Genomic DNA, 17,047 nt, shown 5'->3' with positions numbered 1-17,047 from the left:
TTTTTTCACTTTATTGCCAGGGGTGGCCATGCAATATGTTCAATAATCAGCAATGGTCAACAACATTTAACTAATAATATCTATTAATGCATGCTAATTTTTGTTCATCTCACTTTAGGTAATGATTGTTTAAATAGGAGCATTGGAATAACATTACTGAGTGAAGATTGGACTTCAGCCTTAAATAACAGAGAGTCAATTGAGTTCAAAATATTGGAGTCAAAGTTTTTATCAGAAGTAAGTATCCTGTTGCCTTTATTAAGTAGAAACCTCCTTTTATCTAATCTGTTCACCTTTGAGTGGTGATTTGCAAATTATTGATGTTTGAGTATAAAATGCCTTGTAATTCCTCTCTTCCACTACTGGCTGACTTATTAGTATCTTTTTATCCATTTAAGATGGCAGCATTAATCTTTGTAGTAATGATTGAAAAAAAATTCTTTTCATAGCTCTGCTCTTCATTCAGCATTCAGTAAAGAGTTTTCCTTGACTATGAGTTACAAGGATTTTTGAGTTACAAGAAGAGTAGACTTTTGAACTGTAATAAATTAGCTGACAAACCTGTGGGAACTAGTAGACTTGATGCTCTTCTTTTAAGGCAAAGTACATCTAACTTAAAATTAAATTTAGATACTTGGATTTCAATTTTTGGTTTCTTACATTTGATAGTTACAAGTAAAACGTGAGGAGAGATACTGTTTTTAACTGCCACAATAGGATACCTGTACACTTTCATTACTTCCAAAGCAGGGTCACATGGAATAAATCTTTGAGTTTTTCGATTTGATTTTTCTCTTGTCCTCTGTTCAAGTCTAATGACATTCAGAGATCAGATCCCAATAGCCTTGAATTTATTACAGATTAAGGGAGTAGATTTACATTAGAAATTTGTAAGTTTTACCCATCTAATTGGAGAAGTGCTGTGAGCCTAAAATTATGTACTCATATGAGCAGATGAGATCAAGGCTTTCTCACTCTGCATGAACATTTAAATTGTACGTTTAAGCATTTTTAGCATTTAATATAACTGTTGTTCTTATAATTGTTTAAGATTTCTTCTGTCTACACAAAAAATCCTGGAAAACAACTGTACACAGTGGGTCTTGTTGATTTAAGGTAAGTGTCAAGATTCACAGGAGTGCTCAGTGTAGGCATTTGTGAAAAAAATGTTTTGAGAAAAGGAAATGGTCCTCTGCTGATATTTCAGGATTTAGTTACAGTATAGAGGTAATCGACATGTATTCAAACATTTTTAGGTATCCATCATGTTTAGTTTTTGAAAAATTAATATTCAGTAGAGTGACGTTCATGGACAAGATCAATAAGTATTAACCATTTGCTATTATGCAAAAAACTTTGAACAGTGAGTTTTTTCCTAGGTATAGCTCCGGTAGTGTTGTTGCTGAAGTAGAGCTCAAGTTTGAAAGATCTGTTCTTGATCCTTTGAAACCACTCGAAGATGAAATCAAAGATGGAAAGTTTGGGTCATTCACAGTGAGCCGTGAACTTGATTTGAATCCAAGTAAGGCCTGTGCTACCTGACAACTAGATTCTATTTTTCCGTTTGTGCATGAGAAATTACAAACTTATCTCATAACTCTGTACTGTTTACAGATAAGCTATTATCAAAACTAGGGGTTTTTTCAAGCTAAATGGGTTACACATATTCAAGTGTATAAAGGATGTTTTTTTATATTACTCGCATGAATGCACATATTTTCTTTGAGTGTTGATAATATCTTTTGCATGCTCGGCTTGCTCGCTTGTGAGAGACGTTATTATCACGAGAACTTTAATTATAATAAAACAAAAGCACATACGATTTTCTGTTTACAATTTTAAAGCGTGTATATTAGCTTAGTTAAGATCTCTCCTCTTCGTGCCTCTATGTGTCTCTACTAGGGTAAGTGGTTTGGCCAATATTTCCAAGTATTCGTCTGCCACAGGGATTTCATCTATTTCCAATGGTTCACATCTATTCAGGGGGCTATCAAAGTGCTCCTTCCACTTTGTGAGTTTCTCCTTCTCCTTAACAAGATGGCGTTTCTCTTCTGGTATTTCACGAACACGTCATTGTTGCTAAATCCGTCGTTGGATTTTTGCTGATACTGACATCAGCTTGCTAGTTGCATTCTGGTCTTTAGCAGTTTGACCGAGAAAACTCTTATTACTAGGGCGTGGTCACTAACGACATCAACTCCTTTGTAGTCTCTGACATCAGGTGATGTCCATGTAAACGTGTGATTATTCTTGCGGTGAAAAAGGACGCCTGCTACTTCTAGGTTTGATCTCTTCATAAAAGTTATCCAATCTTTCCCCATTGTCATTCATTGTTCTTACACCGTGTACCCCGATCCCGGGTCTCTGCCTGTGTTGTCTTCTTGTCTGTCGTTCAGGTCACAAACAATTAAAAGCATGTCATATGTTGGCACTTCTTCTGTCGCTGCCCAAAAGTGTTCATAGTAGGGGGTCTTCTTTTTCTATACCTCGCTGTCAGTTTGGTGTACTTTGAGCTGTAGCGAGCATTAAGCAATCTTGGTCTTGTTTGCTGGCATTCAATGAGTGTTTTTCTACTTTCCTACTTATGATCATGGCGACTGCTTCCGTGTGCCAGTCGTCTTCTCTGCCCAAATAGAGTATGGTGAGGCCTAAAACTAGTTTTCCTTTCCCTCTTCTTCTCCATCGGGCTTCACTTATTTCGAGGATATCTATGTCGTAGTTTTCAGCCTCTTGCCCAACCCTCCTCCATCCAGGCTTGGGACCGGCCTAGGCTGAGTTAATGTAGTTACCCCCTTCACAAACGTTACGTCTACAGGTGAGAGAAAATGTAACTTTTAAATTGATAGAAATGGCGTGCTTACAACAGAAATTATGGTATTTATTAATATCTTTATTATAAATCATTATAAATCTTGATTTTGACGTACCAATACTTGCCTAAATACATGTATATTCAATGAATTTTCCATCTGTACCCTTAACAAAGGGCACTGTGAAAATGCTAGACAAACTCGTTTCTTTTGTCATCTTTTCTTAGACAAAACTACCCTTACCACAGCTGTTTGCTTCTTGCCAAAGCTATTGTTTCTTCTAGAAATTCTTATCTTGTGAATGACTGCTTTCTCTTTTTCAGGTTATCTCGTTACAAACATTACGGTCACAGGCGAGGAGCAACCTTGTTGAAATTAAAAAATTAGAATTTTAGTTTTTAAAATCGTCGTTAGTTAGTATGTTGTTGCTTTTTTACCATGCAAATATCTCTAATGATTGCTTGTTCTTTTCCAGCTAATCCCTTTACAAACATAACGGTCACAGGTGAGAAGCAATTCAAATCAATTAAAATTTTAGTTGTTAAAATCGTCGTTTTTCAATTTTACTTGACACAACTTTACCGAAAGTGTTTGTGAATAATCTCGTATTTTTTGTGTCGTTTAATTAATTTTTAATGCCTAACAATTAATTACTCCTTTCCAGCTGTTCCCTCAACAACCAGTAGGGCATCAGGTGAGAGGAAACTTCCTTTATTTTCAAAATCTTTTACTTTGCAATAATGATTTTAGCTATATGCTGATTAGTTCGATCGGTCCCCCCCTACCTTTAACTAAAGCCTGCGATACGCCCAGCGAAGTAACGAAAAAGTTAAGAACTGTTATTTTTCTTAGTATCAAGGTATGGTATGGTTTGAAGGCAACAGTCTATGTCCAGTGTTTTTGCAGGCGATCTAGGAAAACTGGGTCTGATAAAGAAAAAAAAAGGCTAACTAATAAACTGCATAGAAATAATGTGGAAAATTAAATATCAAAGCAAACCCAGGAGTGTAATTGTTCTTGAGAAGTTCAACTTTTGAGCTAACTGAGCTTTAGAGTTAACTCAGGAATGCAAACCTTATGAATTTTTCTTTCTTTCCACGTTTAGACGAGTTTGTTTAAATGTGACACGATATCGCCCACACATAGATTAGTATAGAACTGCTATGTGAATATTTGTTGTTATGTATGACGTTGAATATTCATCCACGAGTGTCATGACAATTAGAGTTTTTTCTTTGGCATTTAAAGTGGAAAGAAGTGAACTGGAGTGATAAAGTTTGGCTAAAAAATACTTTTTCTGGTGTTCAAGAGATTCTCTTGGATGAGATTAAAAATTCACACCGGTCCAAGATAAAGTTGAAATTCACTCAAAAGACCAATCTTTGAGAAAAGAGATAAATATTTTAACAGAAAGATTCTGGGTTACTCCATCACCCTTCTGAATATACGTAGGATAAGGGCCTCTATAAGGCGTTGTATTATTGTGGCCATGTAATGGTACGTACGGCTAGCTATGTATGTTTACACACGTGTTGGTTTTTCTCAAGGTGCAGGTCAAAGTGGCGATCGGAAAAAGCAAACTATGCTTCACGTCATTTACTCGACGACAATATTTCTACTTTTGGTGAGTATCATTGTGTTAGTGTTTGTTATTTGGAGAGGGAAGAATAGGCAAGGTGAAATGCCTGATCTAATTTTCTCTTTTACTTCTGCCGTAATTCCTATTGGTCAGTAAAGACAATCGTAAGAAAGTACTGGAAAATTACTCAAAAATTAAAGTTGAAAGGGAAAGTCCACCCTGCTTTCTATTTACCGACCAGTGGCAAAATCTGCTCTGGAGACTGCGATAAAAAATATTTTTGGGCCGCGCTCTCGGCACTGAAATATTTCTGCCAATTGCGTCATTGTGGAAGGAGTCTAGACATTCAATACAGCAGTCAAACACTGTGCATCCGCAAGAGTCTGAAAATGCTATGGCAGACTTCCAAACGCGTAACTATCGTAAAGTGAGGAAGAAAAGGTTAAATTTGCAACTATTCCAATACGTAAGACAAGCGAAAGAAGGATCTGGAGAAAGTTTTAATCTTGTTATCTTGTTCCAGCTTGATTGTGAAAGATCCCAATTGTTTTAAGCGCGGACGCTTCGTTTTGGGACGGAAGGAATAGGACAGAATCTCTCTCTCTATCCCTGCAGTTCTTCGTAGTCTTCTATCCGCGATAAACATAGATCTCTTATCGTCAAAAATATCTTGTGTGGTTCTGCTTCTTCCTTTTTTCGCTAATTTTCTCGGTGTTTACCAGTAACTCCACCGTGAACACGACAAACAATAACTACTGCAGCGCGGCCAAGCTTTTGGGCGAATTCATTACACCGCCGTGCTAAGTGCAAAAAAAAAAGGTATGACGGTGTGAACTAGCACAAAGTACTAGAGGAAGTCTGAAACCACAACGTATCTAAGTCTTGGCCTTAGGGACTTCGAACTTTCCATGTAACTTGCAAAAATCTACGTCGCACTTGGGTTCTCGATATAAAAGCCGTTTTACTAGCCACCGTTTGACCGCCGTGATCAGATATTTTCGGTTTCCTGCGCGAGAGAAATTATTTCTTTTTTTCAAGACTCTCCGTTTTTTTAATTTTAATGTATCCACATGTATGGACGGCAGCAATAAGCCCCGTTTAAATTTTTGCGAAATATAGAAGAGTTTTATGGTGTATCTCTCTTCTATTTTAAATCTTTTGAGTTTTAACATCGAAATCAGTAAAGAATTTCAATTGCTATTTTTGGCTACCCAATAAAACATATAATTAACACCTGCTAATCAACTCTCCCGTAAGCGGACATCCACCCTGTTTTTCTTTAGTGCCTGCTTATGGGAGTAATTCTCGTTAGGCAGACACCTCTACTAAAAGACACTTTTTCCAATTCCCGAGGGTGTCCGCCTACGAGAGAGTTGACCGTATGTTGCTTTATCTTATTTACAGGCTCATTAAAGCAAAAAAGGTTGGTAGAAATTTAGTTTTAACTTAATGTAAGGTCTTTATTATAGTTAGCTATACTACTCTCGAGATAATCAACGCGTTTGTGCTTTTTTGTGGAAAAAAGAAAGAACGAATAAGTGGAGGAACAATATTTTTTATCTGTGAAAATTTAAGGCCTACTAAAATTACATTTGTTCCCAACTTGTGTCTTCGTAGGTTAGTTGGTAATAGCGCCTGACACGCGTCTTGGAAAGATTGGTTCAAGCCGCGCGAACGCATGAATTTATTAAGATCTACTTCCTGCAATTTCTTCCATTTCATTTTACCAGTGAGCATTATTTCGTCACTGTCTCATAAAATTCATTCCTTGACATCAAAGCTGAAACAAAGAAAACTAAAAACTTCTAGGAATGCTAAATTTTGTAATAGCGAAAGAAGCCCAGTGTTGGTGTCAACTTTTTATTTTTCAAATCATTTTACTCGGTTTGTTCCTCACTCGTATCTGTAGGTCGCCCTTTAGTTTGAGTTATTATTTTGAACTTACCACATGAACCAGGCGCCTCCTAGAGTTTGGATAGTACACTATTGTCCATAGTAATTTTGGCATCGTATACTTAATTAGTAAAAACTGTACGACTTTTTTTGACAATCATTTTTTTTAGCAACAGAAATCCCGAATTGCGTATCTTTACCATGTATGTTTTTATTCGTCTCTAACAGTCAGCAGCATAATCACCGAAAAAACCACATTGATCTCCAGGTAATTAAGGTCGCTGTTGTCTGGTATGTGCGAATATTTTCAATGTCTACCAAGATGAAAGAAAACTCGTCGATTTTTTAATAATAGATAGTGTTTTTATTATATTTCCCTCAGTTTGTTTTGTGTGATGCTGTTAGCTAAAGATGTTGATATTATAAGATGTCCTTTGGCCACCAGATCATGTTCCAGTGTTGGCAAGAGACTCCCAACAACTAATTGACAATCTCTAAACTTGAAGGCACCCCTTAAAAAATTGATGCAAAACGAGAACGTAAATTTGTTGGAGTAATTCTTTACACCTCTCTTTGAGTTATGGTATCACATTTTTCTAAGATCAAAGACGATGGTCGTTTCCTGCTTTACTTTCTCATTATTATGTCAAGTGCCATTTCATTCCATGGAGAAACTCACTCTAATAATATTATTATTATTATAATTATTATTATTATTATTATTATTATTGGATAAATTTATTCACGTTTCTTTTTTTTGCTTTTCTTGTAGGCTAACGTCAATATAAAGAAACACGATAACAGTTTGTAGACAAACATTGACGACGTTTTAGTGTAAGAAAGCGTAGACCAACTTTTAGCGATAACTGAGTGCAAGTTAGTTAGAGAGGATATGTAATATGGCGCATAAAAAAACTCCGCCCATTTATTTAGACCTAGAACTGTGAATACATTTAATTCACCTTCATGTTGCTGATGTTCGCCTAAATATAGAAGTTCCGATTTTCGTCAGAAGTATTCCCAACCAGATAGATTTAACTCTGGGTCTATACCCTTCGGATATGTCATTTTCATAGCTGTTCATGTCGACGTAGCAGTAAAAGTGAACTTCGTTTACATTGGGCGCCCTAACTGAGTCCTTTTGGTGGTATTATGAACTTCAGTTGCTATAAAACTCTTAACTATGAATTATTACTGTAACGTCTTTTGTTAATTAAATTGAATATAAGATCAGAAAATAAATTAATTGAAAAATTAATCGTTAATTATCGTCACAAGAAAGTGTTAAATTGATCTGGTAGTAGGTAAATGTGTGATAAATACAAGAATAAAATCGATTACGTGAACATTCAGGCGTACATTTAACTTAAGTTCATTTTCCAGGCAATTTTTTCCTTGCTGAAATCCACACGCACTCTTTTTCGTTCGCATGTTTGATCCCTTGGCTCCATTTGCATTCTTCAATCAAGCTCCCTCTGGAAACACCCGCACTGATTGCATCGTACAAGCCGGATACGCTTTCTATCAAGCTTCCCCCATGATTTCTTTGCGCCGAACAAAACGCCAGTGTTTGCGTTGAAAAGGAAGAAAACCAGATGGTTGAAAGGCCGTATATCGTATCATTCAAATAGCTCAGCAACATTTCAGAGCTCGTCCACCGCTAAATTAATTTGAGGGGACGTTCATCCTCACCTTGGTCCTGATGCTTTGTCTTCTAAAGCGGTTCGTATAACTAACGGCCAGTATCAAACCCGTTCTTTATCTATTTTTCGTTATGGAACAATGTCATCTATGTGGGCCTTATAGGCAATGGCACTGATACTGTTCGCTTACAACGGTGCAAGGTTAACTCTTCGGTGCGCTCAGTGCTAAGTTTCTGCCTTTTAAATTGTCACAGTATTAGATCTCAGTTTTTCGATCAAGATCTGATCATCCATGACGTTAATCGTGGCTTACTCCAGACATTGAGGATAGTGAAATCTTTCCTTCGGGCTACTCCATATTTACGAAAGACAATGTCTGATGCCCGTGGCAGAGGTGTATTTCAAGCCATAAAATGTGACTTGCTTTCTTCTCTGCAGCCGAAGATTGATTATGAATGCGAATGTATCTGAACTAGATGCCGAGATAACGGGAGAAAACCTTGGATTCTTCGATTTTTTTCCAGTTCCGACGGTATCATATGTAACCACAACTCGCAAAATTTTACTTTTGTGGCAAAATTTTAAATTCCCATCCGTACTTAGGAGTTAAAATAAATAATAAACTTAGATGGAAGGAACATATACATCATCCGCCAACAGGATGTTAGACTTGGTTAGGAGAAATTTCTGGTTCCCCACGGAGAGCATCGAAGAGACGTTATGTTACCCCAGTCCAGCCTAAGCTCGAGTACGCGTCCGTTGCTTGGGACCCACAATTTGAATGCGACATTGTCTGACTAGGGGGAGTGCAAAGAGCATCAACCCGTTTTTGCACGAGCGATTATGACTGCTCGTCAAGCGTCACGTCCACGCTGGAAAAATTAGAACTTTGCACCCTTATCGGAAGGAGGAAAATATCTCGCTTGATTTCCATGTAAAAAGATTTTCCATGGTTTAGTTGACAGAAAGATTAGCGCTTTTTTAAATTTTAGTAATGAGACCTTGACTTGGAGCAGCCATAGGCTAAAGCTTCTCGAATCTCACTGTAAGAAAGACGTATTCAAATTTTCTATTTTACCAATCCAAGAGATTGGAATCAGCTCCTCCCTAATACGCTTGATATTTCGTCTCTTGTCGATTTTAAGATTTAACATAGTTCATTAGCTTAATAAGAGCGTGTAAAATTGACTAATTTTTCATTCCGTACTGTATTCATTATATTATTGACGAATATTCAGTCTTAGGCTCCAAAGTCAAAGTGAGCAAAGAAAGTCTCCATATATAAAAAAAAAAATTATGATGTGATATGTATAGATTAGAGGAAATGAGGAATGAGGGAATGCAAGTCTGATAACTTCGGCTTTTCACTTAGCACGCGCTATGCTTTAAATTTCATGAACACTTTACACAAATGGTCATCTTGGGTACTTCCGCGTCCATCCTACGATTGATTACCAACAATTGGTAATTAATAAAAGCTAAGTTTTCCGTTTGTCGCACGATGTAGTCACGTGTGATGTAGATCGCGACGTTTCGACTGCATGCTGCTAGTGTTCTTCAGGCGATGAAGTCGACTGGTCATGCGTGATCTTATAAAGTATGGTGCTCTGCTGTGATTGGTTGTTTTTCCGACAACTTGCGGGTAAGACAGTCTGTCGGATCTTTGTTGAGGAGCTGGTACAGTCCGTTCTCAATAAGAGTAGACATCTTAGCTCGGTAGGTGTCGGTATCCATTCTGCTGGGAGAACCATGATGGACTGGTCTTCTTTCAGGCTTTTAAGTGCATCTCGCATCTCCTTCGTGATGTTAGGCTCTGGTAGTTCCGCCCGTTGAAGGATACCGTTAACAGCTCTTCTCACAGTATCTGCTTGTTCGGCGTCGAGTTGTCTTGCGGCTATTTCGACCTTGGCGATGATCTCTGTGTCAGGAATATTCGCAGGAGTTACGGCGAAGTTGAGTTCTTTCTTCAGCAGGGTTATATCGGCATCGCTAAGGGATCTAGAAGATAAATTAATAACCCAGTTACAGGGTTGCCACGGTCAGGGAAAAGTCAGGGAAAAACAAAAATTTTTCAAGGTCAGGGAAAAGTCAGGGAATTTTGCAAAAAGTCAGGGAAAATCTCAGTTCTTGTCAAAGTCAGTGAAAAGTCAGGGAATTTTGTCAAATGCCTTGCGTTCAAAATCCCGTGAAAAATGTAAAGAGATGGAACATGAAGAGAAGAATATCGATGGTCTACAGAAGAAACTGAAACTAATGTAAAAGTGGATTTACCAGTAGCTTATTTGGTAAGTCGCCTAATGCAAGGTCAGTGAAAATTGTTTTCAGGTCAGTGAAAAGTCAGGGAAAAGTCAGGGAATTTTTTGGGTTCTAATGAGTGGCAACCCTGAGTTAGTTTTGTCAACATACGGTGTATCAACCGGTGACACAGCCGCCTGTTTTTCTCGTATAAGTTTCTCAAACTTCTGCTTATGTCTGTCTTTGGTGGTGTTGAAGACTCGTTGGGTGTTGGTCTCAATCTGTTCTTGTATCCTGTTGGCGTCGTTTGTCGAGAGAGTGGATGTTATGCTCTGTGCTGTAGATTCTATTTCCTTCTTTGCATCTCCCTTGGCCTTCTGTGTCAGTCTGATCCGTTCCCCCGGCGGTCGAACTCGTAGATCTTTAGGAACAACACGGTTCTTGATGCACCTCGTTAGGAAGGTGAGATGGTTGGTGTAGCGTGCGAGCTTGCTCGAACAACGCTTATGTCGACGAATCAATCTTAGGGCTGTGCGCCCATATATCCGGATTATTTCGTAAAAAAGGCTGTGGTTATTCATCGTGGTGAATAACAATAAAAGTCAAGTTTTCCGTTTGTCTCACGATGTAGTCATGTGTGATGTAGATCGCGACGTTTCGACTGCATACTGCTAGTCTTCTTTAGCGATGAGGTCGACTGGTCAGGCGTGATCTAATAAAGCATGATGCTCTGCTGTGATTAGTTGTTTTTTAACAGCTCTGATTGACGAATTTCGATCCATGCTGTTTCACTCAGTGATTTGCTCCAGCGGCGGTCCGTTGTCGTACGGCTCTCCTGTTGTTGATTTTTTGATCGTGGGCATCCACGTTTCTGGAATTTCTATTCCACTTTCCTTGTTGATGTTGAAGTCTTATGTGAATTGCCTCTTTGACCCTGCGCGTGTAGTAATAAGGGTCACGATCAATAAACAGATCAGTAAAGTTTATTGGCAATTATTCGCCGAGCTGAGGGTCAATATCAATCATTATAAGTGGCATTAAGGTGAATAATTGTTTCGGAGCATATCTCACAGACTGAATAATGAGCAGAGTAAAAAATTCAACTCTTACAATATGCCAACTTGTGGTTGGACATGGTGAAAATCTCGGCGTGCGATGCTCATTCATGATCAGTCAGATAGTCCAAAAACGCATTACGAGAAGAGAGGAGAGGTTTCCTAGGATTTTATATCTTTTCTTATATTCTTCATCAGATAACACAAATTTTCCTTATTCAAAGAATCTCAGAAGCTCAGTCGTAGTACTTTCATAGATTACGAAATTGGAACCGCCAAATGACGTCCGAGCGCACACTTCGTAGTCTGTCAGAAGGAGCCGATTTCGAGCCCGCCTGATGTCGTCTTCTTAATAAAGGTCCTAATTAGTATTCTAGACTCGCAAACTAGAGATAGAAAGGAGCATTTACTTCGTTTCGCTTAAGAATTTGTACTTGTCTACCGATATTAGAATTTTCCGTTTTGAGCCAGGAACCCATGTTTAAGAGAGTTAACCAACCTAATTCTTAAATTGCAGGCCTTTAGATTAAACCTTAAATCATTTGGAAGATTATGAAAGCGATTGCTGCCAAACTAAATAAAAAATCTACTAAACTTATGATGAATTGAGTTTAACGCATTGTTGTTCATAGTTAGAGTCGTGCTGGTATTTCCAGTCCCTCTTAGTTAGTGATGAGTTGGGCTAAGACTTATAGAACGCCATAAGCCGGCGAAACACTAAGCTCGATCAAAAGTTTCCACTCGTCGTTGTCCCAATCATGCCATTCATAAAGAATACAACAGAGAAGCAAACTCGTTCCAGAGATCCTCTCTCTTCCTCCACCGAGAAAGTACCCTAGTTGCGACTAGTCATTGGTCTACTTATGCAGAATAAAGAACGCCGTGGAGAGGGTGGTTGCGCGACAAATCGCGAGTGCATTTTCACAATGGTGCATGCGTTCCTGAGTACACTTAAAGTCGCTATGCTTATGAGCTTATATATACCTCTTGCTAACCGAGTTCGAGGGTCGAACTGTAAGTTACTGACCGAGTTTTTTCCGCTCGGATCTATGTCCCAAGAGCGAAGCGCGTGGGCCCTAAATTTCCATTCAAGCGAAACGGCCGTTGATGATTGACGTGCGTCAAATCGGCCTCCAATAAAAACTGGACTTTGAGTCGTCAAAAGTTCAAAATATTCGTTTAATATCCATGGTTCTTAATAATTCGAACTTTCTCGAAAAGATCGTTCAAGTTTACATGCGTTATCACCAACAGTGGCGTGCAGACGTCCTCTTCATCGCTCCGGTCTTCTGCTTCTCATTATTGCTCGTTGGCTTATGTTTGCTCTCGAGCATGGAAATTCTTGGCACCACAAAGCTTCTCTCATTAACAAGCGTACTTTTGGTAATGATACTGTGAGAACCGAATCAAGAAACTTTGTCTTTTGTTCATTCTCCGGGTAAATGTAAGGTTTCTGATTTCTTAAAATCTCTTTCTTCAGTTACTGAAGAGACCAGCAGAATTTTATTCCTTAATTTGTTCCTTTTCAATAAAACGTTACTAGTAGGGAGACTTTAACTTGGACATGTGACGACGGAAACCCAAAAAGACACCAATGAATAAAGAGGGTGGAGTTTCTGAAGAAACTGTGGTGCTGCGTCGTTACTAGTAGGGAGACTTCAACTTGGACATGTGACGTCGGAAACCCAAAAAGACACCAATGAATAAAGAGGGTGGAGTTTCTGAAGAAACTGTGGTGCTGCGTCGGTGGGAGAATATAACAGGTAATTTGGTGTTAACAACTGAGTTGAAACGTAGATTGGCCACCGTAAAGAGTTGAAAGGCTGACGTTTCGAGTGTTAGCCCTTCTTCGGATCGATTGGAGGAATTGTAGGTTGTGTGTGGGTTTATGTACAGAAAATGGAATTGGTGGGAATATGGTGACGAGAGAACAAGAATAAATTAGTTGAATGAAAAGCGCTCGTGGATACCGTGGGGATTAAGAGTGCCGATTTGGAAGGTTAAAATTTTTGTTCTAGTTTTTTGCGACCTGTACTGCCTAGATGTAGGGAAAGGCCGCAAACTGCGAGGTGTTGTTTTAGAGCGATTAGAGAGATTAAAGTGTCTAGCGACTAGTTTGGATGCGTCGTTGTCATTTCTTTCTACGTCGCGAAGGTGTTCTCGGAATCGGTCACCTAGTCGTCTTCCTGTTTCACCAATGTATAATTTATTGCAATAAGCGCAAGTTATGCAGTAAATGACATTGGCGGGGATACACATAAAGTGATCAATGATCTTAATGGATCTCTTGGGTCCCGATATTTTCTCTACGTTATGAATGAAAGGACAAGTATTGCAACGTGAGCGAGTGCATTTAAAAGTTCCAGAATGGTCGTTGGTTTGAAATGAACTCCTGACCAAAAAGTTGCCTGTGTTTTTGTCGCGTTTGAATGAAATTGCCAGTTTCTGAATCGTTTTAAAGTTTTTGAGAATGATAGATTTAACTACAAACTACAAATGGCTGAGAAGGAAAACACTGACCGCATTCGACTCACTCTCACATTTCACCCTCACAACCCCGCAGTTAAATCTATCATTCTTAAAAACTTTAAATTATAACATAGCGCGCGTGCTTGCCCTATATAAGTCCTATTGAGCCGCTATGAACAAAATCTTTATTTACGCACGCCCGTGCGTAAATAAGATGACGTGAGCAATGCAATGTTCGCAGCCAACCTAAGTCTTCTGCTACAGCCCTATCGTCAAAATAACGGCGTGGTGGTTGCCCAGGAGAAAACTGTAAGTTTCCTGCAGTCTGTCTTCTCCAGTTGTACCGTGCACGACAGCGTAAACATTATTTTGAACAATCGAAACCCTTGATAACTTCGGGTCTTTGACTTTTGAAACATTTTTTAGTGTCACTTGAGTTCATTTGACTTTGATTTTCTCCATTTTCCCCTTAGATCTTGTGCTTTTCATTCACTGTTATCGGTTAACTGGCTTAAATGTCCTCGCCCAAACCAAAGTATAAAATGTGGCGTGTTTTTGACCAGCCAATAGGAACGTTTGTTTACCCTTTTTTTGAGTGCGTTGTGAGAATTTTGCTCTCTATCACAATAAGAGGCTTCTTCGCGCAGATCCTTGTTGTCGCTCGGTTATAAAAGAATTTTTTCATGCTTTTGGCTGTGCGTATATCGAGTTATGGATGCACTTGGGAAGTTTGGAGAGCACTCAAACAGCTAGAGTTGCTCTCGGCTGCGCCTCGAGCTACTCTTACGCATTTTTCGTGCTCTCCAAACTTCCCGCGTGCATCCATAACTTGATATAAGCACGCTAAGCAATTTCTTAATTATCAGGTCGTCCTCACCAGTTTTTTCCTGTGGAATTACGCGTCTTATTAATCACTTCATTAATACCCAGTCATATCCGGTGGCATGGAAATCAAGCAACGTGATACCCCCCATAAAAAAGCTGATGAGAATAAGAAATTATATTATGGTCCCATTTATATCCTTCCAGTTATATCCAAAGTATGTGAAAAAGTTTTGTTTGACCAGATAAACACTGCCATATCTCCGCATTTTTCTTCCAACCTGTCTGGCTTTTTGAAGGGTGACTCTTGGTGTATGGCTTTAATTAAAATCACAGTTGACTGGCGTGCAGGCCTTCATGATAGGAGGGGTATTATTGCTATAGCCATCGACCTCAGCAAGGCCTTCGACAGCACCTCCCATAGTTTGCTTATTGCAAAGCTTAAACCTTATGGGTTTTGACACAGATGCCATTAATCTTATGAAGTCTTATTTCCATGGTCGTCGCCAAAGAATTCGACTCGACAACGTTTTTCCTAAGTGGAAACCAGTCACAGCTGGTGTACCTCAAGGATCTCTACTTGGACCCCTCCTATTCAATATTTTTATCAATGACTTGAACGATCTCATCTCCACTATGTCTCTCCGCCTATATGCTAATGATACAACTGAATACTACACGATCACTCGTCTATGGTTTTAAATTATACCATTAACAGGGAACTTAACGCTATTAAAGAATGGATTACAGTAAACCATCTATCAATAAACACTGTGAAAACTCAAGCTCTTGTCACTTATAAGTACGAACTTTGGCTAGCGATACTCCTGTGGAAATAAAAGACTCTCTAAAGTTACTAGGAGTCATCATGGACTCGAACCTGACCTTTCAGGAGCGTTTAAAAACCCAGCTTAATAAGGCATATGCTAAGACAAACCTTTACGTAGAATTAGACGTTTATTCCAGTGCATGTAATGATTAAGTTATATAAGGCTTTTATTCTTCCTCATCTTGACTATTGTGGCTCAATACTTATTGGAATAACTGAATCTTTATCTGATAAATTAGAAGATGCAAATTACTTTATTCTTAGAACGTCATTAGGTTTACCTAAGTCCACTTCGTATGATAGTATTCATAGATTAATTAACATGCGTACACTAGAACTTCACCATGCAATGCTAGAATTGCTGGTAATATGAATACTTTTAGAAATATAATAGACAAATTAAACCTTGTACCGTTTATTTATCGTTAAGCACCGTAATAGGAATTTGTTACTGTGCCCTGCACATGATTGTTTATAGTCTTTTACACTTATGTAATTTTCATTATTTTCAGTATTTTTTAATTGCACGAGCGCATTGTAAACGAGTATGTTGAATGCTTTTAGGCGTTATGTGGATAAATAAACTATCTATCTATCTATCAATCAAAGGTTTTCTGCAATGAACTGTGATACAACGTTCTGTATTTAACTCTTTTTTTTAGTTTTTTCAAATGCCCGAAAATCTGCACGGCACAACGTTAACGCGTTTCTTCGTTGGAAGTGCCTACAAAGTGCGAACGGCTAACTTTGTTCAATGTGAATTCAATGTGAATTCAAATGAGTGAGTGAATGAATTTTATCAATGCGATCGGAAACAATCCAAGGATCTTTTCAATGATAAGTATCCAATTTTTGGTGTTTTGTGGCGTTTTCATGGAAGGTGCCAAGTGGATCACTCGGTGCAGACTGAACAAGATCAAAGACAGTTGGAAATTGAGCGGATGTTTGTTAACGCAGAAAAAGAAGGACATGGGATCAATTCGGAGCTGAACCTACTTTTTTAAGCTTTTTGTGGAAGACAAGCGGCAAACAGAGAAAGACGAGCAAGACGAGCAAGACGAGCAAGACGAGCAAGACGAAGGTAACTCGAGTATGTTTTTTTGAAATCTTGAAATACTGTCTAGTTCGTACTCGCCGCCATTTTGCTTGCGAATCCCAAATTTTTGTAGACATGTGACCAGCCGTAACCAGGGTGGTTACGGCCGGTCATACTCCCGTAACTCGGGAGAGGAAGAAAGAGGACCCTGGAAGCGAGGTTGTGACAGACGTTCCTTGAATGTTTCTTTAACTGAATTTGGTAAAAAATATTTGAATCAATTTTGGCTTGTGAAAGGATAATGGATCTTTCTCTTACTTACGTTTTACGACTGGTTTTAGCAACGCTTTTATTCTCTTGCGCAATTCCGAAGTCAGGTAACGTATATCGAGTTCAGATTAGAGAGATTTTAGTCTTGCTCGCAATTTGAAATAAAGCTATTAAAAGAATTCAACATGCCTAAACACATCCTTGAATATTCTGACACATGAAGTAAGAAGTTACTGAAGTTACGTGTGATGTGCTGAGATCTAGTTTAACGTTTTCTGTTTTCCTTCTTCAGAGTCATTCAGAATCAGCAAAAAACCTTCCGATCCTACTGCTGTGGTGCTTGGAGTAAACAGCGACCGACTTGAGTGGCGGTATTCTGATGCACCGTGATTATTACGTTCTGTTT

The 17,047-nt window shown here is 38.6% G+C and overlaps 2 protein-coding genes across 18 annotated transcripts in view; one reads left to right on the top strand and one right to left on the bottom strand.

Moving 5' to 3' along the window:
* The window catches only part of LOC149044025 (uncharacterized), a 55,865-nt gene extending 48,237 nt beyond the window's left edge, over positions 1-7,628 (top strand). For 2 of the 17 annotated variants that reach the window (XM_089209115.1, XM_089209119.1), the window contains 6 exons: positions 3,286-3,315; positions 3,475-3,504; positions 4,364-4,486; positions 5,794-5,812; positions 6,511-6,550; positions 7,055-7,628. In XM_089209115.1, coding sequence (XP_089065241.1) covers positions 3,286-3,315; positions 3,475-3,504; positions 4,364-4,486; positions 5,794-5,812; positions 6,511-6,550; positions 7,055-7,093 — 281 coding nt within the window. In that variant the 3' untranslated portion in view covers positions 7,094-7,628. Of the gene's footprint in view, positions 1-3,285; positions 3,316-3,474; positions 3,505-4,357; positions 4,487-4,912; positions 5,093-5,793; positions 5,813-6,006; positions 6,119-6,510; positions 6,551-7,054 lie in introns of those variants that run through there. The other 15 variants (XM_089209113.1, XM_089209116.1, XM_089209114.1 and 12 more) reach the window with 12 other exon arrangements.
* Positions 7,629-9,303: 1,675 nt separating this feature from the next.
* Positions 9,304-10,741, bottom strand: LOC149044024 (uncharacterized). Its single transcript, XM_089210824.1, has 3 exons — positions 10,332-10,741; positions 9,674-9,923; positions 9,304-9,366 (listed from the first exon to the last, which is right to left on the bottom strand). The coding sequence occupies exons 1-3, from the start codon at positions 10,739-10,741 to the stop codon at positions 9,304-9,306; spliced, it is 723 nt and encodes a 240-aa protein (XP_089066950.1).
* Positions 10,742-17,047: the final 6,306 nt, after the last annotated feature.

Source organism: Pocillopora damicornis, chromosome 6, assembly GCF_964200805.1.
Source record: "Pocillopora damicornis chromosome 6, jaPocDami1.2, whole genome shotgun sequence".
NCBI classification, from domain to species: Eukaryota; Metazoa; Cnidaria; class Anthozoa; order Scleractinia; family Pocilloporidae; genus Pocillopora; species Pocillopora damicornis.
The sequence above is the reverse complement of the archived record's forward strand: the minus strand, read 5'-3'. Positions and strand labels throughout refer to the sequence as shown.